The sequence below is a fragment of the Lontra canadensis genome, unplaced genomic scaffold, assembly GCF_010015895.1.
Source record: "Lontra canadensis isolate GAN:19392208 unplaced genomic scaffold, GSC_riverotter_1.0 scaffold7, whole genome shotgun sequence".
Classification (NCBI taxonomy): Eukaryota; Metazoa; Chordata; class Mammalia; order Carnivora; family Mustelidae; genus Lontra; species Lontra canadensis.
In genome coordinates this window covers 26,324,684-26,350,551 of record NW_022631001.1, presented here as the reverse complement: position 1 = coordinate 26,350,551, position 25,868 = coordinate 26,324,684, and the positions used below count along the sequence as shown (strand labels likewise).

Here is a 25,868-nt window from a genome sequence, read left to right as displayed (position 1 = left end):
CAGTTGCTTAACCAACTTGAGCCACCCAAGTGCCACAGCATTTTCTCTTTTTATGAAATTTTCTCTTGCTCTCTGCCTGACATTTTTGATTTAACTTCTTTCAAATCTGGACTTAGGTAGACTGGTACTACCAAGGGCCTTGAGAGCTTCTAGGAGGGGAGTGATTGGTTGGCAAGAAAACATTCTATGTGTGGGTCTTGGGAGTTGGATGTGAACCCATCAGTCAGTAACCATGCCTGGAGAGCCTCCTTAATTAGCTGCCTGAGCTCTGGACAGGGCATACTCAGACTGACTTATTGCTTGGACCCAGATGAATAAACGCATTAATGAGGGAGCAAATAAATATGTATTTCCAGATGGTAGGGATTAATTTTAGCTATAGTTTACAGTTTTCCTTATTTTTCCACTTGTGCTAGAAGACCAGTATGGATGTAGTTTAAAGAATTGTTCGGTTCAGGAGGCAAATACTAAAGCCAAATCATGTCTCTTCTCTTTGCATTCATAGTACTCCATGAAGAGCTAAACAGTTCTCTAAGCCCCGGTCTAGTCTCAGCCTTAGTGCTTGCCCTTCTGAGAGGTATTTTCCATGAGGCTCTGAAAGCAGTACTGACCTGTACCTCGTCAACATTTGGTTCCACAGCCTCTCCTAGTACTTTATAAAGTGCTTCCACTCTCCCAGGAGAGTTTGGCAAGAGGAAAGACAATGAAATCACTTAGTCACCTTGAATGTTCTTACCCTCCCCAGCCCCCCAGTGAAGTCAGAAGTCTTATTCTCTATTTTCTAGCCAGAGAGTAAGGTATTGATAATAGCTGACTTGATCACTATCATGGAGAGGCACACCATAGCTGGCCTGGTTCTTTGGATCTTTCTTAGTTTTCCCTTCAATGGAGTTGTCTTGCTTCTTTTTTTAAAGATTTTATTTATATATTTGAGAAAGAATGAAAGCGAGAGATCACAGAGCTCCAGAGAGGGAGGAGCAGATTTGTTGCTAAGCGGAGAGCCCAATGTGGAGCTCGATCCCGGGACCCTGGAATCATGACCCGAGCTGGAAGCAGTTGCTTAACCACCTTGCTTCTTTGAAGATGTAGTTGTGGTGGTGGTGGTGTTGTTTTTGACATTGAGTTTTTAAACATGATTTTCTGGGTGCCTCCTGGTATCAAATGAATACTTCTTCCCCAGATACTTATTAAGTATTTTTCAAATGTTTATTTATACTCACATTTAAGCACCTCCAGGTGGGATGCTTGTTTGTCAGCATACTTTTACTGTATTGGAGAGAATTCTGTTCAATTCCTCTAGTACTCACTCAGTGCTTAGTATATGCTCAGCTTTGTTCTATTCTCCTTGAGGGACACAAAGCAGTGTATTCTCCTTGGCTCTGTGGGATCTTCCAGGTTTATGGGATGGAAGCAAAGTAGTAGACATAAGCAGGCCAAGACTAGGGTGAAGTAAAGGAGGCACTAGGGTGCAAACTTTAAGGAGGCACTCATTTTCAAGGTCATGCAAATGGAGGGTCAGTACCTGACAATGAGTGCCTCCTTAAATTTTGAGCCCTAGGTCCCTTGGTTTACCCCCACCTTCCTTAGTCCTGGTCCTGGCCTTAAGAAGCAGTTACATTGGGGCATTTGTGTGTCTCAGTTGGTTAAGCATCTGCCTTAGGCTTGGGTCATGATCCCAGGGTCCCAGGCTCCCTGCTCAACAGGACACTTGCTTTTTCCTCTCTGCCTGCCCCTCTCCCTGCTTATTCTCTCCCTCTCTTTCTCTTTCTGTGTCAAATAAATAAATAAAATATTTTTTTTAAAAAAACAGTTACATCACTTGGAAATCACATCTAAGATAACATAAGACTATGAATGACTGGTATGGAACAGTGCTTTTCAGATTTAATGTGCATATGGGTCATCTGGAGACCTTATTAAAAGGAAAATTCCGATTCAAGGTGGGGTCTGGAGTGATGCCTGAGATCTGCATTTCTTTCTTTCTCTCTCTCTCTACCTTTCTTTCTTTTAAGATTTTATTTATTTATTTGAGAGAGAATGAGAGCACAAGAAGGGGGAGGGTCAGAGGGAGATGCAGACTCCCCGTTGAGCAGGGAACCCGATGTGGCACTCCATCCCAGGACTGCAGGATCATGACCTGAGCTGAAGGCAGTCACTTAACCAACTGACCCACCCAAGCGTCCTGAGATTCTGCATTTCTATCAAGCACCCAGACAATGCTGATATGACTTTTTGTGCCACACTCTGAATAAGGAGAAAAATCCATGCTTGAGAAAAGCAGAGGGCCAAAGTCACTAAGCTAGGGGATCAAGGCAGGCTTCTTCAGAGAAGGTAGAAATTGCAGCTAGGTTCTCAAAGGACAGCTTGGTTTTGGATGGGATAAAAGAGGGAAATGTTGCAAGCAGAAGGAAAAATATACTAGAGATAGGAATGAGTCCCATGTGTTTTGAGACATTGAACAGACTGGTTTGGCAAGATGCAAGTTCAAGTTGGAAAAAAGGAAAAGAGTTTTGATAGGTAGCATGAAATCTGTACTGGGTTGTTTATTTAGAAATGTGGCCTGGGGCACCTGGATGGCTCAGTTGGTTACGCATCTGATTCTTGGTTTTGGCTCAGGTCATGATCTCAGGGTCCCACAATCAAGCCTCACATCAGGCTTCTTGCTCACAAGGGAGCCTGCTTGTCTCCCTCTCTCTTTGCCCTTTCCCCTGCTTGCACTCTCTCTCTTTCTCTCTCAAATAAATAAATAAACCTTAAAAAAAAAGAAAGAAAGAAATGTGGTCCTTAATTGTCTGCTCAGGTACCACCCAGATGGGCATTTCCATTTCTTATGTCGACTTGTCCTGGGATATTCTGGGACCTCTTTTGTTCTGGGGAAATGAAAACCTGAGTTAGGACACCTGAATATATTCTGTGAGGTATTGTGTGAGGTAGGAAAAGGGAGTAGGTGGGTGACTTGAGATAGCCTTTTTTTTTTTTTTTTTTTAAATAACTTAGCTGGAACATGTAAAATTCAGAAAGCCCTCCCTAAATAGTGATGGGAGTAGTGTACACACACATAAAGGATGCCGGGTAAGTATGTGCTGATTTGACTCAGTAGGAGAGTTCTGTCCATTTTACTTCAAACATTCTGTGTAAAGTACCTTTCTGAATTTATCATAGGAACAGTGGGAAATTAGGCCCTGACCATCATAAGTACTAAAGGAATATTTGTTGATTGATTCGTTTGACTAAGGCCTTGTCTCTCTTTTACATTGAGAAACATTTTCAGCTCAGGTCAGTGTAAGAATGTATGAATGTAATGTTTTTGACTTATGTACTGACACTTGGTTATGCTTTTATATGGCTATAAGGAAGTAGAAGTCTTGAGTCCTGAACTCAAAGAATTTAGTATTATTCTTGAGCAGCAGTTTTCGACTGGAGGCAATTTTCATCAATGTCTAAAGACATTGTTGCTTCTGTGGAGATGCTTTTGGCATCTAGAAGGTAGAGGGTCAGGGATGCTGCTAAAACATCCTACAGTGTACAGGGAACTCCCACCTCACCAAAGAATTATCCAGTCCCAAATATCCCTAGTGCCAAGGTTGAGAAACCCTGCTCTAGAGGACAAGACTAACAAATAGAACCAGAACTTTGAAATTGGAAGGTTGTACTGCTCGTTAATAGCAGAGCAGGGACTAAAGCTTAGTTCTCCCTAGTCTAATGTGCTGGCAATTATATTTATATTGGTTTAAATACTACTAGTTCTGCTAATTGCTACCATGGGGCCATTTAAAGTCAGACAGCATATGACAGAATATTTTATCTAGCTTCATCTCCCACTAATCCTGATTCATACTTTTTGCTCTAGCCATGCTCATTTATTTGTATGCTAAGTAACTTTATTCCTTCATTTTTATGTTAGCCCGTTTGCCTGGAACATATTTCTCTCATTTCTTCATCTGGATGGTATTTCACATCTCCTCCAGAAGTCTTTGCCAGTCTATAACACTGCAGATTGGATCAGAAGCCTCTTCTTTATTCTTCCATAGCTAGTCCTCAGCATATAATAAAGAAATTTTCTGTATGTATGTGTGACTTCTTGATTAGGCTATGAGCATCTTAGGAGTTGGGTTTACTCTCCGGTCTTCATTGCCTAGCACAGACATGCAGTACACTGTCAGTCATAGACAAGAGATAAAGTAAGTGGTTAGAGAAGGGTGAGATCAGTGGGAAGTAGAGTATTGGGGAAGGCTTCATAAAGATTGTGACACTTGAAGCTCTTCATAATTCCTTGAAGATAATGATGAATGTATGAATACCTTATACTGGGCAGGCATAGTTCTAAGACCGTAATGGATTTTTTGGTGGTGTTTTTCTACAGGTTGATATGTCAGACCTCTCTCCAGAAGAGCAATGGAGGTAAGTGTGATGGTGTGGGCCCCTCAGGCTGGGAATTTTAAATTAGTCCTACTAATTGAGCTGTATATTTACTCTTTTGCTTCCTTGTCTGTGGGGAAGCCATGACTTGACTAATAGGAGAGGTCATTTGGGATCTTTTCCAGTATTCCTGGGTAGCTCCTTCAGTCCTGGGGAATGAATAGGTAATTACACCAAACTATTTATATTGCTTTAAATACTACTAGTTCTGCCATTTCCTAGCTATGCTATCTTGGGAGGGTTACTTGATTTCTTACTACCTTAGTTTCCCTGATTTGCACAATGAAAGGTTACAACAGTACTTACACCTCATAGAGTTGTGAGGACTAATATATGTGAAATTCTTAGAACAATGCCTGGCATGTGGTAAGCTTCCAGTAAGTGTTACCTGCTTTGCAAATCACTATCATCATTAATATCATCATTATCCACAAAACAGAGCAGAGAGCCCTGGCTAAAATATGGGAATAGTGTCTTCCTGATCTCAACTCTGCTACTAATTTGCTTTGTAACCAGAGTGAGTCAACAGTCAACAAATACCTTATTATCGTGATTGCTCATCAGAGTCTTCAGAGTGTTTGCCCTACAACGTAGCTGACCAATGAGCTGAAATCAACCATGTAAACTTTATTAATAGTGCAAAAAAAACCCTTTCATTTAGATTATAAAAATAGAGAATGGCAAAGATACCAACTTACGTGACAAACCCAGCAAGATTTTAGAAAACTTCAAGCTTAATATGCACCAATTGTGTACCTCAGCTATCAAAACATGGAACATGTTCATAGAAATATACTTTCTGCTTTAGGGAGGTGAAATTGTCACTGTGCTTCACTGAGTCCACACCGATTTTGTTATAATCACTGCATATTAAGAAGATCTTCAGTTAGGTAACATCTAGAAGAAGGCATCCAGGTTAATGGTTTTCATATTATGTTATATGAATAGCATTTAAAAGATCTCAAACTGTTAACCTAAAAGGGCACAGAAAAGTGGTAGTAGAAAGAGGATTGTTTTTTTTTTGTTGTTGTTTTTGTTTTAAGTAAGATCATATAAATCTTTGAAAGAGTAGCATTGGGAAAGAAGAGTAAATATGTCCTTTGTTGTTCCAGAATATAAAATTAGGTCGTTCATTAGGGAATGAAGCTATAGAAAGATTTTTGTCTTGTTATCAGAGACTTTTTAATAATTGTGATATATTGAGAGGCAGTGAGCTACTGCCCTTAAAGTATTGGAGTTTTATTCCTTTATTAGCACATATGAGTACCTACAATGTACCAGACACATGGTTCTCTAATTACTTTAAGAGGCATATGTTCTCAGCCAGTGGAAGTATTCACACAAAGATTGTAAAGACAGTGTTTGCATTGGGTGGGAACCTGAACTAGAGTTGTTGTTCTCTGGTCTTTTCTCCATACTTCTTTGATTATTTTGTTGTTGTTGTGTACATCCATTCAGTCAGATATTGCCTGAGAATAAGAAATTTATCTCTTATCTTTATAACTCCCCACAGTCCTTAGGTTTTGAAAGTGTCCTTTGCCCTTTTAGTTTAGCTTATCCTCTCAACAACCCTATGTGGGAAGCAGCAGAGATACAGACTCTCTGTGACAGATGAAAAAACTGTGATGTAGAGATGTGGATTTTCTTGGCCAAGGCCACATGGATGTCTGAACCTAAGTTTCTGACCCCTACCCATACTATTTGTTTGCCAGATTCTCCTACCCTGGATGAGTTGATGGAAGATGAATCCTGAGGTTTTGTGGCTGGCCTCTAACATTTGGCTGCCCACTCCCCCCACCAGTTTCCTCTCTAACATTTTATTGTGAAAAATCTCAGAAAAGTTGAAAGAATTACACAGTAAACACCTTTAGGCCTACCACCTAGATTCTACAGTTTTCCCTGTACTTGCTTTATCATTTGTCTGTAATTCATCCCACTGGGTGGTTCTTACATAGTCTGTCATTGCCCTTGGGAACTCTATGAAGATATCATTTGTTGTCCTTTCCCTCTCTCCCTAATACCCCCATCTATGGAGGATTGGCATAAAAGCTCCTGACTATGGGCTGTATTTGAATTTATTTCTCTGACTCCTTCCTCATTTCTCTGTTGGCTGACTCTGACTCTAAGAGGCCAAGGCAATCACTTGTTGCCAGTCCCCTGGACCAGAGAATGCCAGCCTTAGATGAAATAAGAGTTTCCAGTTGTGCTCTTCCTTAAGCTCTTGAGGAGGCACATTGTTGGATTAGTATAAAGTTAAAGCAGTCCAGACTTTCAGGCTTTAGCTAGTCTTAAACAGGATCCCTGGTCCTGACAGAGAGAATAGGACAAATAAAGGAAGACTTAAACCCTGGGATTAGTACACATCTGCAGTAGTACTTCTTTATTTGTGTCATAAATATCATTGACTAAGAGTATGAGACTTTATGGCTATCCTTCTCTGTGGGTTACTTTGTCCTTCTAGGGATGGTTGAAGTTGAAATAGGACTGAAATGGGCAGTAATGACAAGATTCTTCTGGGTCCTCTTTTCTACAGGAAAGATGTCAGGTGTTTCTGCTCTTCGGGGTGGGCAGCAGACAACCCACCTTTAACTCCAGTAGCTGAGCTTCTGAGGTCCGTAGAGCCCTTGTTCTATCCCAAATGCCCATTTTCTAGGGTGTGTTTTTCTAGCCCCTAATTTGTATAATAACCTGCAGTTGCAAAGGCCAGGAATATGTTCTGAGCTATGGACTTGTGGGATATCCCTGGAAAGCACTGCGCTTTTACTAGCACACCTTCCCTGACCTGCCTCGCCTCATCTGTTTGACTTTCAGGGTTGAGCATGCACGCATGCATGCCAAGCACCGTGGCCACGAAGCCATGCACGCTGAAATGGTCCTCATCCTCATCGCTACTTTGGTGGTGGCCCAGCTGCTCCTGGTGCAGTGGAAACAGAGGCACCCCCGCTCCTACAATGTAAGCCACTGCCTCTCAGTTCTTTTTCTGACAGTTGTCAAAAGACCCTCCTAGGTATTCTAGGGTCTAGCCTAACCCAGGCTGCATTTGGCAGGGAATAGACAATGATAATAGATGTTATGTATGAATGGTGAATAATGTATGGTGGGTGTGCTTTTAAGAGGCAAGTGATTCAGGTGGTAAAAAAAAGAGGTAGAACTTGAGACTACTTTTATGGCCAGAAAAGATAGTTCTTCCCTTTTAAACATTTTGGGACAGATCCATGAAGGCGATACTCTTCAGGAACTATTCAAATAGAGGGCAAGGTGATTGCCTTGTTGGGAAGACCAAGCCTTTAAGTGAATCTTACAGGTAGGATTTAGATTAATTAAAAAAAAAGGGTGGGGGGCGCCTGGGTGGCTCAGTGGGTTAAAGCCTCTGCCTTCAGTTCGGGTCATGATCCAGGGTCCTGAGATCGAGCACCACATTGGGCTCTCTGCTCAGCGGGGACCCTGGTTCCTCCTCTCTCTCCCTGCCTGACTCTCCACCTACTTGTGATCTCTGTCTATCAAATAAATAAATAAAATCTTTAAAAAATAAATACATAAAACATATAGCTAAATGGCAGAAGTAAATCATTCTTTATTGGTAATTACTTTAAATGGCTTAAATTGTTCTAGTAAAAGGCAGAGATTAGCATATTGATTAAAAAAAAAAACATGAGAGACTCACTTTAGAAACAAAGACACGGAGAATAAAAGTAAAAAGGTGGAGAAAGATATTCCATGCACATGATAGTCAGAAGAGAGCTGGGGTGGCTATTAATCTCAGACCAATAGACTTTAAATCAAAAAAATTTACAAGAAGGTGCCTGGGTGGTTCAGTGGGTTAAGCTTCTGCCTTCAGCTAAGATCATGAACTCAGGGTCCTGGGATAGAGCCCCACATCAGGCTCTCTGCTTGGCAGGGAGCCTGCTTCCCCCTCTCTCTGCCTGCTGCTCTGCCTACTTGTGATCTCTCTCTCTCTCTCTCTTTCAAATAAATAAATAAATAAATCTTTAAAAAAAAATTTACAAGAGACAAAGGACATTATAATATTGATAAAAGGTTCAAACCAACTAGAAGATAGTATAATTATGAACATAACTAAGGAGCCCCAAAATATGTGATGCAAAAATTGACAAAATTGAAGAGGGATAGACAGTTCGACAATAACGGTTGCAGAGTTCAATACCTGACTTTCACTAAGATAGAGCAACCAGGTAGAATATTAGTAGAGGGAACAGCATTATAAACCAGTTAGCTCTAACACATACACAGGGCACATGCTACCCAACAACAGCAGAATATATACTCTTCTCAAGTGCACATGGACCGTTCTCCAGGATAGAAAATACGTTAGGCCACAAAACAAGTCTCAGTAAGCTTGAGAAGATTAAAATCATAGATTCAGCCACTCTGGATTAGGACATGACAGGTGTAGTGTACTGGATTTTTTTTTTTTTTTAAACTATCATCTTACAAGTTTTTAACCTTTACAAGGCCAACAACCCTTTTTTAGCATCAACTTTGGCAAACACCTACGTGGTAATACTTTGCATAGAAAATACAAGTGCATGTATAGTAGTAACAATAGCTAACATTAATTGAATTTTCGCTTAATGCCAGCCAGTGTTCTAAGTACTTCACAACTGTGGGCTCAGCTAATCTTGTAGTAATCCACTAAGGTAATATTTTCTCCAATTACAAATAAGGAACTGAGACAGAAAGACTAAGTAATTTGCTCCAGTGATGAAACTGTTATGAACCCAGACAGTTTTACTCCAGAGTTTTTATTCTTCATCCCTAAATGGTTCTTTTTCTCTAGTATATGCTTTTTCAGACCTCTGATAATATGGTCAGACATGCCCAGGGCTGTGTAGCCCACATGATGTGAACTGCTGCACTATGTCATTTAATCCTCCTAGTAGCCCATGAGGTAAGTACTGTGAACAGACTGAGGCCCAGAGAATTGAGGCATGAAGGGAATACTAATAGAGCCAGGATTTGAACCCAGGTTTTCTGTTTCATATTGCATAATTTCTATTGTACCATATGTTGCTCCTGGAAAGGGTTTTCCATCAAGGGAACAAGGGATAACCTAGAGCATAGGAGAAGAGAGGATAATCTTTGACCTTGAGCAGACACAAGTTCCGAACATTACTGGTTTATAGCCAGTTCAAGTGTTGGCATGCACCACAAATAGAAACATCTGTACCTTCAGGACACAATACACTGAAGGACCACATGACACCAAGAGTTTCTGAGCTGGAGACCATCCAGCAGGCTTAGCCCTCTGAGGTGGGGCTTCATGTCTAGACCCTGGTCATGCTTTGCCCTGTTATCTAAGTCACTTGTTTGTCAATGTGTGATTATAGTGCGTACTCTATAGAGTAGGGATTACCAAAATGGTTGAGTTGAGCCTGGAAAAATAAGAACACTCATAAGCCAAGAGTAGAATGAGAACACCATTGGCATTTCTGTGCTGGTATTGAGAGATCATCTTAATTATACAAATTTGGCTAATCTGCAAAGATTTTTAAAAACCTCTAAAGGACGTGAGGATGCAGGTATGTACTTTAGTAGTTTTCAATAAGTATTCCTCAAAAAACTGTGGAATACTTTCTTCAAATAGTATCTTAAGGGAAAACCCAGTATGGAAAATAATTAAGAGGCCGCTCTGATCGATACAGGGTTGGATAACCCTGACCTCTCTGCTTCTCAGGATCATATATAGGAGTCATGATAGTGCTGGAAAACCACTGATAATGTCATTCATTAGTTAACCCTTAAAAGGAAATATGACTGTGAAGCCATTTATATAAGGAGCATGCACAATTATCCCATTACTTTACTGCCATACCCCGTAAACATTATGGTAAACTTCACTGGTGAGCAAACATGTCGACATTATAAATACCTTGCACTGAGAAACTTAAAGCCATATCTTTAAAAAAATTGGGAAAGGAAATCTGTAATGTCTGCTTTATTCTACTCTTATAAAATAATGACCTAGATTATTTTTTTAAACGTTTATTAACTTGTGTACAATGAATATTTTTACTGCTTTAATTAAAACACTAACTTTGGAAGAAGAAAATTTGCCCAAGATGCTAGTACACAATAAGCTGTCCTTTCTTGTCCTGTCCTGTCCTTTTTCAAGCTTACCAGAAGTTGAAGCTGTTTGGCTTGTAGGCAGTATGATACAGTGGAGCCAGCCCAGTCTGATTTGATCCGTCAGCTGTCTCACTTCCTAGCCATGTGACTTTATATCTCGAGCCTGTTTTTCTTATCTCTAAGTCTTATCTCTAGCCCATCTACCTCATGGGTTGTGAAGATGATATAAGATTCTATGGCAAAGTGTTTTTGTAAACTCTAAAACTAATGGTAGTGACTGTTGTTGCTCCCACCCCTAAGAGAAAAAGCTCAAGATGTAAAAGTTTTAAGATACTCTGTGGAAGAATAGAATTTTCTTTTTCTTTCTTTCTTTTTTTTTTTTTAAATTTTATTTTTTATACACATATATTTTTATCCCCAGGGGTACAGGTCTGTGAATCACCAGGTTTAAACACTTCACAGCACTCACCATAGCACATACCCTCCCCAGTGTCCATAACCCCATCCCCCCTCTTCCAACCCCTTTCCCCCCATCAACCCTCAGTTTGTTTTGTGAGATTAAGAGTCACTTACTTAAGGGTCTGTCTCCCTCCCAATCCCATCTTGTTTCATTTACTCTTCTCCTACCCCCTTAACCGCCCCATGCTGCATCTCCTCTCCCTCATATCAGGGAGATCATATGATAGTTGTCTTTCTCCGATTGACTTATTTCGCTAAGCATGATACCCTCTAGTTCCATCCACGTCGTTGCAAATGGCAAGATTCCATTTCTTTTGATGGCTGCATAGTATTCCATTGTGTATATATACCACATCATCTTTATCCATTTGTCTGTTGATGGACATCTAGGTTCTTTCCATAGTTTGGCTATTGTAGACATTGCTGCTATAAACATTCAGGTGCACGTGCCCCTTCGGATCACTACGTTTGTACCTTTAGGATAAATACCCAGCAGTGCAATTGCTGGGTCATAGGGTAGTTCTATTTTCAACATTTTGAGGAACCTCCATGCTGTTTTCCAGGGTGGTTGCACCAGCTTGCATTCCCACCAACAGTGTAGGAGGGTTCCCCTTTCTCCGTTTCCTCGCCAGCATCTGTCATTTCCTGACTTGTTAATTTTAGCCATTCTGACTGGTGTGAGGTAATATCTCATTGTGGTTTTGATTTGTATTTCCCCGATGCCGAGTGATATGGAGCACTTTTTCATGGACAGAATAGAGAGCCCAGAAATAGACCCTCAACTCTATGGTCAACTAATCTTCGACAAAGCAGGAAAGAATGTCCAATGGAAAAAAGACAGCCTCTTCAATAAATGGTGTTGGGAAAATTGGACAGCCACATGCAGAAAAATGAAATTGGATCATTTCCTTACACCACACACGAAAATAGACTCAAAATGGATGAAAGACCTCAATGTGAGAAAGGAATCCATCAAAATCCTTGAGGAGAACACAGGCAGCAACCTCTTCGACCTCAGCCGCAGCAACATCTTCCTAGGAACATCGCCAAAGGCAAGGGAAGCAAGGGCAAAAATGAACTATTGGGATTTCATCAAGATCAAAAGCTTTTGCACAGCAAAGGAAACAGTTAACAAAACCAAAAGACAACTGACAGAATGGGAGAAGATATTTGCAAATGACATATCAGATAAAGGGCTAGTGTCCAAAATCTATAAAGAACTTAGCAAACTCAACACCCAAAGGACAAATAATCCAATCAAGAAATGGGCAGAAGACATGAACAGACATTTCTGCAAAGAAGACATCCAGATGGCCAACAGACACAAGAATTTTCTTTTTATTGACAGAAATTTCACATAAAAATATTCACTATTCTATGGGGCGCCTGAATGGCGCAGTTGGTTAAGCAACCAACTCTCTCAGGTCTGGTCATGATCTCCAGATCGTGAGATCAAGCCCCACGTCTGCTCCACGATCAGCACAGAGTCTGTTTCAGATTTTTTCTCTCCCTCTTCCTCTGCCCCTCCCACTCATGCACACACTCTCTCTCTCAAATAAGTACATCTTAAAAAAAGAAGAAAAACCTTAAGAATGGATATTCTACCATTTTAAAGTATATAATTCAGTGGCATTTAGCACATCCAGTGCTGTGCAGCCATTACCACTATTTAGCTCTAGAACATTTTCATTATCCCAGAAGGAAACCCCATATCCATTAAGCAGTCACTCCCCATTTCCCCTTCCCACCAGGTCCTGGCAGTAACTAATCTGTTTTCTATATATTTGCCTATTCTGGATATTCATATAAATGAAATTATACAATATGTTGCCTTTTGTCTGGCTTCTTTCACATAGCATGATGTTTTCAAGGTTCAGTAGTAGTGCAGTATCCGTACTTAATTCCTTTTTGTGGCTCAATAATACTCTTTTGTATGGATATGCCACATTTTGTTTATCTCTTCATCAGTTGATGGACATTGGGGTTGTTTCTACCCTTTGGTTATTGTGAAAAATGCTGCTGTGAACATTCTTTATAAGCTTTTATTTGAACGCCTGTATTCAGTTCTTGGGTATGCCCTGGAGTAGAACTGTTCAACTTTTTTTTTTTTTTTAAGATTTTATTTATTTGACAGACAGAGTTCACAAGTAGGCAGAGAGAGAGGAGGAAGCAGGCTCTCTGCTGAGCAGAGAGCCTAATGCGGGACTTGATTCCAGGACCCTGAGATCATGACCTGAGCCGAAGGCAGAGGCTTAACCCACTGAGCCACCCAAGCACCCCGAACTGTTCAACTTTTTGAGAACAATTTTCCATAGCAGCTATACCATTTAACATTGCAACCCACAGTGCATTGGTTCCAGTTTCTCCATATTCTCACCAACACTTGTTCTTTTGCTTCTCTTCTCTTCTGATCTCTTTTACCTCCCTCCTTCCCTCTCCCTCTCCTCCTCCCTCCCTCCCTCCCCTCACTTTCTCTCTTTGTCCCTCTCTCTCCCTCCCTCCTTCTTTCCCTCTCTCTCTTTCCCTCCCTCTCTCCCTTCCTCCCTTCCTTCCTTCTTCCTTCCTTCCTTCCTCCCTCCCTCTCTCTCTCTGTCTCTCTTTCTCTTCTTTCATATAGTCACTCTAGTGGGCATAAAGTAGTATCTCACTGTGGTTTGGTTTGTGTCTCCCTAATGATTCACGATGTTGAGGATCTTTTGATATGTTTATTGACAAAAAAATAAAAAGATGTGTTTATTGGCTACATGTATATCTTCCACCTCTTTTCCCATTTTTAAACTGCTTTTGGTTTGTTCCTTTGTTTTTTCTTGTGTGTGTGTGTGTGTGTGTGTGTGTGTGTGTGTGTGTGTATTGTAAGAGTTCTTTATATAGTCTGGATAGTAGACCATTATTGGATGTATGATTTATAAATACTTTCTCCCATTCTGTGGGTTGCCTTTTTACCTTCTTCATAGTGTCCTTTGGTTCATAAACATTTTAATGGATCTGTTATTTAATCTGGGTCTTTATTAGAAATTTAGAACACTAATTTGTGAGGGTAAACTCCATTTGTGGGAGAAAACACAGAGCAGAGGTAGCCTTGAAGCTGAGGAACAGCTTTAATTTTTGGCAGAATTTGCGAGTCCACAGCTTTCTGATCAGCCTTGCACTGCTCTGTAATCTCATATTTCTCCTTCTCTGTTGAAGATACCACCTTCCTGGTGTCTGGGTTTATGTAGCCTCTTCTTGAAGTAAGCATCAGTGAGACATTGTGGGATTTTCACACGCTGATACCAGTTTTGGTGTAGGTGGCAATGACAAATTTCTAGTGTTTTCTACACAGAGGAACTTGATTGAGGGCTAGAGGTCTGGTTACAAATAAAAAGCCACGGCCTAGAGGCTTTGGGAAAACCACCCTCTTACCTCTGTGGTTCCCAGTGAGGATGATCAGAATGGTCCCAGGAGTGATGCTAGCTCAGTTTTCTTACATGCTGACTAAAAGGTTTTTTCTGTGGCTCAACAGCTTTTGAGGTACATCTTTAGTAGGATAATACCTCAGCATTTTGTGAAGGTGAACCATTCCAGTACCACTGTTCTTGGCACCACCAACTGATTTTGTGACAGAAGCAAGAATCTTTTCTTTCTTTTCTTAGCTGTTGAATACTTCCCCTTGTACATGGCCTTTCTGGAATACATAGCTGATAAGGAATAGCTGCCAATTCCTCTGACTAGGAGAGGGTTTTGATTGCAGTGGGGCTTTCCGTTTGGCATTTTAGCCATGAGGTTACCCTTTTTTTTTTTTTTTAAAGATTTTATTTATTTGACAGAGAGACAGAGTGAGAGAAGGGACTCATGCAGGGGGAGTGGAAGAGAGAGAAGCAGGCTTCTCTGAGCAGGGAGCCTGATGTGGGGCTTGATCCCAGGACCCTGGGATCATGACCCAAGCTGAAGGCAGATGCTCAACGACTAAGCCTCCCACATGCCCCATGATGTTATTATCCTTCTTAACCTTGCCACCAGCATCATCCTTCTTGGTTTCAGTTTTCTTCTCTTTAGTATCTGGCATCTCAACTTTTTTTTAAAAGATTTTATTTATTTATTTGACAGAGGGGGAGAGAGAGATCACAAGTAGGCAGAGAGGCAGGCAGAGAGAGGGGGAAGCAGGCTCACTGCTGAGCAGAGAGCCCGATGCGGGGCTCGATCCCAGGACCCTGAGATCATGACCTGAGCCGAAAGCAGAGGCTTAACCCACTGAGCTACCCAGGCGCCCCTGGCATCTCAACTTTTTTACTCCCCATCTTGCAGAATGGGAAAGAGGATGCATAAACATTTTTAAGTTTGATGTCCAGTTTATCTCTTTTTTCTTTTTTAATGAATATATTTGACATATAACATTGAGTACTTTTTTTTTAGAGATTTTATTTACTCATGAAAGAGAGCAAGCACAAGCAGGGGGAATGACAGAGGGAGAGGGAGAAGCAGGCTCCCTGCAGGGAGCCTGATGGAGGACTCGATCCCAGGACTCCTGGATCATGACCTGAGCTGAAGGCAGATGCTTAATGGCTGAGCCACCCAGGTGCCCCTGACACTGGGTATATTTAAGGTGTACAACATCTTAACTGACAAATTTATTTTTTGCAGTATGATTGCCATTATAACAGCATTAAGCTCCTTTGTCACATCACATAATTATCCTTTTTAGTGGTTGAAATAATTAAGGTTTTGTCTCTTAGCAAGTCTGTTGATTAGACTGCAGTATTGGTGTCTATATGCATTATACTTTGCATTAGATCTCTATGGTTTATTTACTACTTGTTCCAATTTTGTACTCTTAAACCTATTTTTTCTTTTGTTGCTCATGCTTTTAGTGTTATATCTAAGAATCTGTTGCCAAATCCAAGGCTATTTTTATCTGTATGTGTTCTTGGAAGGGTTTTATATTTTTAACTCTTACTTATAGGTCTTTGGTCTATTTTGTGTTACTTTTTGTAAATGGTGTGAGGTAAGTGTCTATCTTCATTTTTTTGCATGTGGATTTTGCATGTCTTAGCACCATTTTTGAAGAAACTTCTTTTTCCATTGAATGATTAGTCATTCTTATAAAAAACCAGTCGAACATAGATGTATACATTAATTTTTGTACTCTCAGTTCTTTTCCATTAAACTATATGACTATACTTATGTCAGTACCAGACTTTTCTTTTTTAAATTTTTTAATTTTAATTTCAGTGTAGTTAATGTTACAGTGTTACATTAGTTTCAGGTGTAAAATATAATGATTCAGCAATTCTATACATTACTCAGACTCATCGCGGTAAGTGTACTATCAATTCCCTTCACCTATTTCGCCCATTCCCCCCACCCACCTCCCCTCTGGTAACCATCAGTTTGTTCTCTAAAAAGTCTGTTTTTCGTTTGTCTCTTTTTCTCTTTGTTCGTTTTTTAAAATTATATGTGAAGGAAATCATATAGTATTTGTCTTTCTCAGACTGACTTATTTCATTTAGCATTATACTCTCTAGATCCATCCATGTTGTTACAAATGGCAAAATCCCATTTTTTATGGTTGAGTAATGTTCCTTTGTGTGTATGTATATATGTGTGTGTGTATACACCACATCATCTTTATTCATGTATTGATTGGCATGGGCTGCTTCCATAATTTGGGTGTTGTAAATAATACTGCAATAAACATAGGGGTGCATATATCTTTCCATTTAGTGTTTTTGTTTTCTTTGGGTAAACACCCAGGAGTGGAATTACTGGATCATACAGTATTTAGATTTTTAATTTTTTTAGGAACTTCTGTGTTGTTTTCCACAGTAGTTACCCCAGTTTGCCTTCCCACCAATAGTGCACAAGGGTTCTTTTTTCTCTACATCCTCACCAGCACTCATTGTTTCTTGTGCTTTTGGTTTTAGACATTCTGACAGGTGTGAAGTCATAGTTCATCATCTTCTCCCATTCAATAGATTGTCTTTTAGTTTTGTTGTTTCTTTCATTGTGCAGAGACTTTTTATTTTAATATAGTCCCAGTAGTTTATGTTTGCTTTTGTTTCTCTTGCCTCAGATGTAGAGGAGACAGATCTAGAAAATGTTTCTGAGGTTGATGTCAGAGAAATTATTGCTTATACTTTCTTTTTGGATTTTTATGGTTTTAGGTCTCACATTTAAGATCCTTAATCCATTGTGAGTTTGTTTCAAATTTGTTGAGATGTGTTTTGTGGCCTAATATGTGATCTGTTCTGGAGAATGTTCCATGTCCACTTGAAAAGAATGTGTATTCTGTTATTTTAGGATGGCATGTTCTGAATATATTTGTTTGATCCATCTGGCCCAATGTGTCATTCAAAGCTACTCTTTCCTTGTTGATTTTCTACTTGGATGATCTATCCATTGATGTAAGTGGGGTGTTAAACTCCCTTACTATTATTATATTACTGTCAATTACTTCCTTTAGGTGTGTTATTAGCTGCTTTATGTATTCGGGTGCTCCTAGTCAGGTACATAAATATTTACAATTGTTATGTTTTCTTGATGGATTGTCTCCTTTATGATTATTATTGTCCTTAATTATCTCTTGTTACAGTCTTTGTTTTTTTTTTTTTTTAAGATTTTATTTATTTATTTGACAGAGATCACAAGTAGGCAGAGAGGCAGGCAGAGAGAGAGGAGGAAACAGGCTCTCCTCAGAGCAGGGAGCCCGATGCGGGGCTCGATCCCAGGACCCTGGGATCATGACCTGAGCTGAAGGCAGAGGCTTTAATCCACTGAGCCACCCAGGCGCCCGCAGTCTTTGTTTTAAAGTCTACTTTGTCCCATAAAAGTATTGCTACTGTGGCTTTCTTTTCATTTCCATTTGCATGAAAAATGCTTTTCCATCCCCTCACTTTCATTCTGTATGTGTCTTTAAGTCTGAAATGTATCTCTTGTAGCAGCATATAGATGGGTCTTGTGTTTTTACCCGTTTTGTCATCCTGTGTCTTTTGATTGGAGTGTTCAGTCCATTTACATTCAAAGTAATTATTGATAGGGGTGTCTGGCTGGCTCAGTCAGAGGACTGTGCGACTCTTGATCTCAGGGCTGTGAGTTTGAGCCCCTTGTTGGGTGTAGACATTACTTAAATAAAAAATTCTTTAAAATGTCATATAAAAAACAAAGTAATTGTTGTAGGTATATACTTATTTCCATTTTGTTACTTGTTTTATGGTGGTTTTTGTATTTCCTCTGTGTTCCCTTCTCTTGCTCTTTCCTTTGTCAGCCTAATAGAGTGAGAATACCTAAGCTATTGACTACTTTTTGAATTAGTGAGGTTGAGCATGTTTTCATGCTTAGTAGTCATTTGGTTTTTTCTATTACTTGTTCATATTGTTGACTAGATTTTGTATTTGCTATTTTAGTTTCCTTGAATTTTTTATTAAAGTTTGGTTGATACAGAAAGTTGTATTATTTTCAGGTATTCAACATAGTGATTCAACAATTCCATACATTATACAGTGTATAACGATAAGTGTATCATCGTATTTGTATATGCACCATCTGTCACAGTACATTATTATTGTCTTATTAATTGTATTCCCTGTGCTGTACTTTTCAGTCTCCTGACTTAGTTACTTTATAACTGAATGTTTGTACCTCTTAATCCCCTACCACTATTTTGTCCATCCTCCAACTCTTCCCCCCCACCCCGGCAGCTAACTGTTTACTCCTTGTATTTATGAATCTGTTTTTCTCTGTTCATTTGTATTGGTGGTTTTTTTTTTTTTTTTAAGATTCCACATGTAAGTGAAGTTACATGGTATTTGTCTTCTCTGTCTGACTTACTTCACTTAGCATGATAGGCTATATCTAGGTCCATCCATGTTGTCACAAATGGCAAGATCTCATTGTTATTTATGGCTGTATAGTATTACACATACATATACCACATCTTCTTTACCCATTCATCTATTACTGGACACTTAGGTTGCTTCTGTATTTTAACTATTGTAAATATTGCTGCAAAAAACATAGAGATTGCACATATCTTTCGAAATTAATGGTTTCTTTTGCCGGGGTCGGGGGTGCAGGGCAGGAAGTAACCAGTAGTGGAGTTACTAGATACAATATTTCTATTTTAAATTTTTTGAGAAACTTCCACAATGTTTTCCACAGTGGCTATACCAATTTATAGTATACCAGGCTTCCCTTTTCTTCAGATCCTCACCAAGGCTTGTTATCTTTTTGATACTAGCCATTCTGTGTGAGGTCATATCTTACTATAGTTTTGATTTGCATTTCCCTGATGATTAGTGATGTTGAGCAGCTTTTCATGTACTTCTTGGCCATCTGTATATCTTATTTGGAAAAATGTCTATTCAGGTTCTCTGCCCATTTTTAGAATCTTTTCTTTTTTTGAAGATTTATTTATTGATTTTAGAGAGACAGAGCCTGTGCACGTATACAAGAGTGGGGTGAGGGGCAGAGGAAAGGAGATGGGGGGGTAGCAGACTTCCCACAGCACAGGGAGCCCGAAGTGGGGCTCAGTCCCAGGACCCTCGAGATCATGACCCAAGCTGAAACCAAGAGTGGGATGCTCATTCTGCTGAGCTACACAGTGCCCCTCCTCTGCCCATTTTTAATCAGATTTTTTCATTATTATTTTTTGGTTTAGGGCTGTATAGATTCTTTATATATCTTGGATATTAACCCCTATATCATTTGAAAATATCTTCTCCCATTCAGTAGGTTGCCTCTTCATTTTGATCTTGGAGTTTTGCGTATGCACACTAGGGAGATGTACCAGAATTTCCATAACAGCATTATTTGTAATAGCAAAAACTTAAAAATGACTCAATGCCCAAGTATAGGTGATTGGATAAGTTAAGCTTTGTTGTATTCACCCAATGGAATATTATGTAACTTATAAAACCATACATACAACATGAAATATATAAAAAAACACAAAAAATAATTAACTGTAGTTAAAAGTAATGGTAAGGATACTCTTAGCAATTTAATATTGAGTGAAAAAAGATTCAGAAGGCTGCTCATAACTTGGTATCTTTTATAGAAAGCTAAAAACAATGAAAACTAAAGAGTATCTTTTAAAAATATGTAAATGCATAATATAACTATTTTAAGGAGCAAGGGAATGATAAAATCAAGATGCAGGATAAGGGTGATGTTGGATGGAAGATGGAGGATAAGCTAGAGAAGAGCACATAGCTAGATATAAGTAGTCTTAGGTGTTCCAGTTTTTATGTTGAGTGATGGGTTTAGTAGTTATGATATTATTAAAAATAATTTAACTTAAAAGGGAAGGAAATCTTGTTATATGCTTCAACATGGTGATCCTTCAGAACATTATGTGTAGTGAAATAAGCTGGTCAGAAAATGACAAATGCTTTTATTTGTCTTCCACTTATATGAGGTACCTAGAGTAGTCTGATTCACAGAAACAGAAAGTAGGATGGTGGTTATCAGGAGCTGGGGCAGATGGGGGAAGTGGGGAGTTGTTATGTAAAGGGCATAGAAGTGTCTCAGTTTTGTAAGATGAAAAAGTTCTGGATATCTGTTACAAAGCAGTGGAAATATTACTTAGCACTGCCGAACCATACATTTAAAAATGGTTAAGATGGTAAATTTTATGAGTTTTTACCACAATTAAAAGTAATTTTTAAAAATTAAAAGTGCTCCATGCATGACTAATGATGGGAATATTCATTAGAGATTCTGATTAACTCATTTCCCTCCTCTACTTGAAGTTTAAAAGCGAGAAGGAAAGCAATTCCCAAGACACAGACTTGCCTTTTCAAATAGTAAGATATACTATAAGAATAGACAAATAGACCAGCAGAACAGAGTAAAGATCTCAGAGACAGATCCCTGTATAATAGGACCTTAATATACAATAAGAGTATAGGGGAGCCTGGGTGGCTCAGTCAGGTAAGTATCTAACTCTTGGCTTCAGCTCAGGTCGTGATTTCAGATCATGATCTCAGAGTTGTGATATTGAGCCCTGTGTCAGGCTCCGTACTCAGGCTCCGTACTCTGCCCAGAGTCTACTTGAGATTCTCTCCCCTTTTGCCCCTCCTACTCATTCTCCCTCTCTCTCTCAAATAAATAAATCTTTTTTTTTTTTTTTTAAGATTTTACTTATTTATTTGACAGATAGAGATCACAAGTAGGCAGAGAAGCAGGCAGAGAGAGAGGAGGAAGCAGGCTTCCCGCTGAGCAGAGAGCCCGATGCGGGGCAAGCCTGGGATCAGGTCAGGGATCAGGACCTGAGCTGAAGGCAGAGGCTTTAACCCACTGAGCCACCCAGGTGCCCCTCAAATAAATAAATCTTAAAAAGAAAAAAAAAAAAAGATAATAAAAGTGTAACCACCAATCAGTGAAGGAAATATTCATTGTTAAGTAAATTGTATTGAGAAGACTGGCTCACCAAATGGAGAAATATTAAAACTAGATTCCTGTATCACATGCCATACAAAGGGGACTAAAGATAGATTAAAGATCTAATTATGAAAGGCAAAAAAAAGAAGTTAGTAAAAATTATGTAGATAAATAAGATAAAAATTTTGATAAAGTTGATTATTTAAGATTAAGGGTGGTGCCTGGGTGGATCAGTCGATTAAGTATCTGACTGGAGTTTGTCTTGGTTCGTGGTTTTGGGGTTGTGGGGTTGAGCCCCCATGTCAGACTCCATGTTGGGCATGGAGTCTACTTGGGATTCTCTCTCCCTCTCTCTATCTGCCCTTCCCACCCTGCTGTGTCCCTCTTTAAAGAAATAAATAAATAAATAAATAAATAAGGGGATTAAGGGGACCTGTTCTGTAAAGGGTAGGATAGGCGAAGTTAACTGATAGCAGAATAGGAGATTAGTAATAATTAAAACTGATGGTAATTGATATTCTAGACTAACAAGCTAGATATGTCCAACTGCTGGCAGGGATCAGAGGCTTTGGGAACTTTTGTCTGTTCTTTGTAGGTATGAAGATGGGGCAGGTATTATCGAGAGCAGCCTGGGAGTATTCAGTCAGATGGAATATATACATATCTTGTGACATATCCTAAAGGGACATGTGAGAAGGTATTGATTTAAATGTTAATTATGGCAGTTAATTGAAGAGTTGGAGGCAGTCTGGGTATTTGTATCTGAATAAATAGTTTAAAATGTGGTGGCTGCATATCAGGACTCTGCATTGCAGTTAAAGCAACACATTAGATTTACCTGTAACAACTTGTGGATCTAAAAATAAGAAACAGAAAGATATAGTGCCAACTAATAAATCAAAATACATGCACAAAAAATAGTTTGTAAGAATAGATACTAACAAAAATGCATTAAACACATTAAATGTCTACAGAGTGAAGAATGGGAATAAAAAAGAATCAAAGCAAAATGGCTCCTCAGAGAATGTTGTGTAAAGGAGAGACACTGGGATGATTGTCAGGTAGTAGAAACATGAACTGTTTGAGATTAGCTATCAGAACTTTAAAAAAAAAATGCTTCTTATGGGCATGCTGAGAAATGATGGAATTAATTGATAAGGCTCTGTTTCTCTCAAACTGAATGAAATTTTCTGTTTTTCCCTCATGCTAGTTGGCAGCCCAGCCTTTCAGTGGGCACACATGAACCCTGAGTGGAAAAACACTAGTTCTATTCTCCTAGACCAGTCTCTCAATAGGGAGACTCTTCACATTTTGGGCCAGATGATTCTTTATTTTCATGGGGGACTGTCATGTGCATTGGAGGACGTTTAGCAGCACGCCTGGCTTCTACCTGCTAGATGCCACTAGCACCCCTTTTCCTGATCATGATAGCCAAAAATGTGTCCAGACTTCATCAAATGTCCCCTGGGGAGGAAATCCACCCCTCATGAGAAGCACTGGCAGAGAGCAGCAGGGATGCCGCCAGCCATTAGGCTGATTATGAGCAAGTATACCAGTCCACTGGTTTCACTGTGAAAAGTATCAAACATCTTTTTGTAACTTAGGAGTTCAAGTCCATCCTTCAAGTTAAAAGAACTTCATCTAAATTAATTGCTATTTAGGAGCAAAAGGTCCTGCTGTTTTCTATGTTTAAAGTTCAGGGGGTACCTGGGTGGCTCAGTGGGTTAAAGCCTCTGCCTTCAGCTCAGGTCATGGTCTCAGGGTCCTGAGATTGAGCCCCGCACCGGGCTCTCTGCTCAGCAGGGAGCCTGCTTCCCTCTCTCTCTCTCTCTGCCTGCCTCTCTGCCTACTTGTGATCATTCTCTGTCAAATAAATAAATAAAATCTTAAAAAAAAATAAAATTCAGGTTACTATTCTTTTCAGTAATAACAACAGTAGTAATACTACCTTAAGCTGCTTATAGTTGCAATTTGTTGATTTTTTTAAAAAAACTTTTCTTGTCTGATATCTCATTGGAACCTCACAGTGGCTTTATATGGTGGTCAGGATGGGGATATAACTCCATTGTTCAGAGTAGTAAACCAAAGTGCAAAACACTGCAGAGACTTGTTGAGAGTACATGACCATTAAATTGGGGAGCTGGACATAAATCCAAAATCTGATTCTTGGTTAAGTGCTCTTCTCATATGAGCACTCAGCCATTTTTTGAGGTTTCTCAAAAGCTCCAGGAAATTGTCAGTTTCTGCCATGGTCATTTCTGTTTTTAACTCCCCTGATATTTCCTTCTTCAGTGACTTTTGACCAGGTCTATCCTTCTCCACCCCTTTAATATCTACATTATATCACTTCCTCAGCTTTTCCAGGGTTTTATCACAAATTCAGAAGTGAATGGTGCCAGGGAGGCAGGACTTGGGAGACAGAAGATCTGGATTGGAAACCTAGCCTAGGCCCAGCTTGCTTTTTAGCTTCTCTGTCACACAGTTTTCATCATCTGTTCAGAGTCTAATATTACTTGTTTCTTAGCTCCCGCAGGGATTTTAGGGGAAGGAGTAAGTTTATGCCTGGAAAAGTATCTGTCCTATTTTTAAAGATCTCCAAGGGGAAGCTTTCATCATCTCTGTTACCAAAAACCGTATCTTTTCCAGCTCGTATCCCCTGAACTGCTGTTCCCTTGTGGAATGGATGAGTGGCAAAATCTCCTATCTAGAAATCTTTACTATAGATTTTTCTTAGACCAACACATTAAGAGGGTTACTGAAATGTGACTAGAGAATACCGTCTAAGATGGTAAAGGATGGTAACCCACTTTCTATGCAAAAGAAAAACTTTTCTCCCAGACTATAATCAAAACTTCTGTTTGTGTAATGCATACAACAGCCTTCTCTGAGCCTTGTCTGCTCTCTTGGCTCATTTCTCACACCTCCCTCCTTATTTGTACTTCGTCAGAAATACCATGTTCCCTTATCCTGAACACTCACTCATCATGATGCTTTTGCTTACATCTACTGGGCCATCAGTTCAGAGGTCAAAGGTTGCTTTCTTCAGGAAGCCTTGTGGACTGAAAGCCTCTCCTCCAATTTCTTGGCTACCAGGGCTTACTCCTTTATAGCACTTATCATACTGCATTATAATTGTTTTTTTTTTTTTCCTCCTTGGTAGTCTTAAGTTCTTGAGGAGGTTTAGTTTTTTATCTCTGGATTCTGCAGTTCTTAGCAGATGTCCAAGTTCTTATGATGTCCAGTAAGGGCTCAGTAAGTGTTTTTTAAATTATTACTTGGGCTGACTCTTGTCTGGAGAGAAGATGACTTGGGGGAAAAGACAAAATTCTAGGTATTAGAAGAGAGTCATAAGAAACAGGAAGTAAATGTACTGTGTGCCTCTCTGAAAGACCATAGTTGGACCCAGAGGCCTTGTTCTCTCCAGCTCCTAAACTTTTTGCTGTCCACAGTTTGGTAAGCAGATCCTTTGTATTTTCAACCAAATTATTCACAAAAATATTGACCAGAGCTGTGAAACATATCCTAAACACCTGCCTTCAGTTGACCTCTGTCCATTTATCAGTATTTTTTTCCAAACTGATTGTTCTGTTAGCTGCGAGTCTCTTACTTTGCTCTACTAGCTGGACATGCAGTTTTCAGTTCATCCTTTATTTTCCTTTTCAGCCAAGCATGGTGGGTGATCACTGCCCCCGCAACATAAGGCAATAGAGCAGTGGTGAGAACCCTGAAAGACAAAAGTGCCAAGCAGACCAGCAGGGGAGCTGGTGCCCTGGGGAGGATGTGATATGGGACTTCTTTTCTGGTTTTTCATGAATTACAGTTTCTGAGGTGAAACAAATCTAAAAGACAGTCTGTTTAAATACAGTCTAGCTCTTATTGTTAGTGCCTAACATTATCATTTCAGCTGTATAGTCTTGTGGAGAAATAAGGTAGCATGCATCTCTTCTTAACTTTCTGGATCAGAGAAGCTGGGGTAGTCCCTACGTAAATGTTTGCAGAATGAATCAATGAGCAAGATTCAGGCTAGTCTTCACTTCAGCTTTGTATTTGTAGACTCAGGGAAAGAAAGGTGAATGGCTTGCAGTTTCTCTCTTCAGCTGGCCAAATCCAAGCCCCCTCAGAACCAGCCAGAGTTCTGCCGCTTTTAGGCAGTCTTCCTTGATGGCTCCTGCTCACACTGCTGTCTTTCCTCTGAATTCTCATGTCAGTACTTAATGCTTCACCGCTGTACTTGACGGCTGCTCAGTTTATGTATTTGTCTCACCATCCCAAATCCTGGGAGTGAAGTTAGGGCCAAAGCTTCCCATTACTTTGTGACAGCATCAGGCACAAACACTTGAGCAAATAACTGAACTTAATGTGGCTGGGTAACGTATTGCCAGCAGATGGCACCAGCGTCCCTGACATTGTTCTGAAAATCTTAGGTAACTTTCAGCAATTTACAAATCGCCAAGCTTGCCACTAAAAATGCCTTCCTTAATGAAGAAGCTTCAATTTACTTATTAAGCAGAGTGGTAATAAATACTGCAGTAGAAATAAAGAAATTA

General features: G+C 39.6%; 1 protein-coding gene and 1 pseudogene across 5 annotated transcripts in view; one reads left to right on the top strand and one right to left on the bottom strand.

Annotated features, from left to right (window-relative positions):
• The window catches only part of RNF121 (ring finger protein 121), a 78,147-nt gene that overhangs the window by 23,009 nt on the left and 29,270 nt on the right, over window positions 1–25,868 (top strand). For all 5 annotated transcript variants that reach the window (XM_032853218.1, XM_032853221.1, XM_032853217.1 and 2 more), the window contains 2 exons: window positions 4,364–4,401; window positions 7,231–7,372. In XM_032853218.1, the coding sequence (XP_032709109.1) occupies window positions 4,364–4,401; window positions 7,231–7,372 (180 nt within the window). The remainder of the gene's footprint in view (window positions 1–4,363; window positions 4,402–7,230; window positions 7,373–25,868) is intronic.
• LOC116865108 lies at window positions 13,982–14,743 on the bottom strand (annotated as a pseudogene).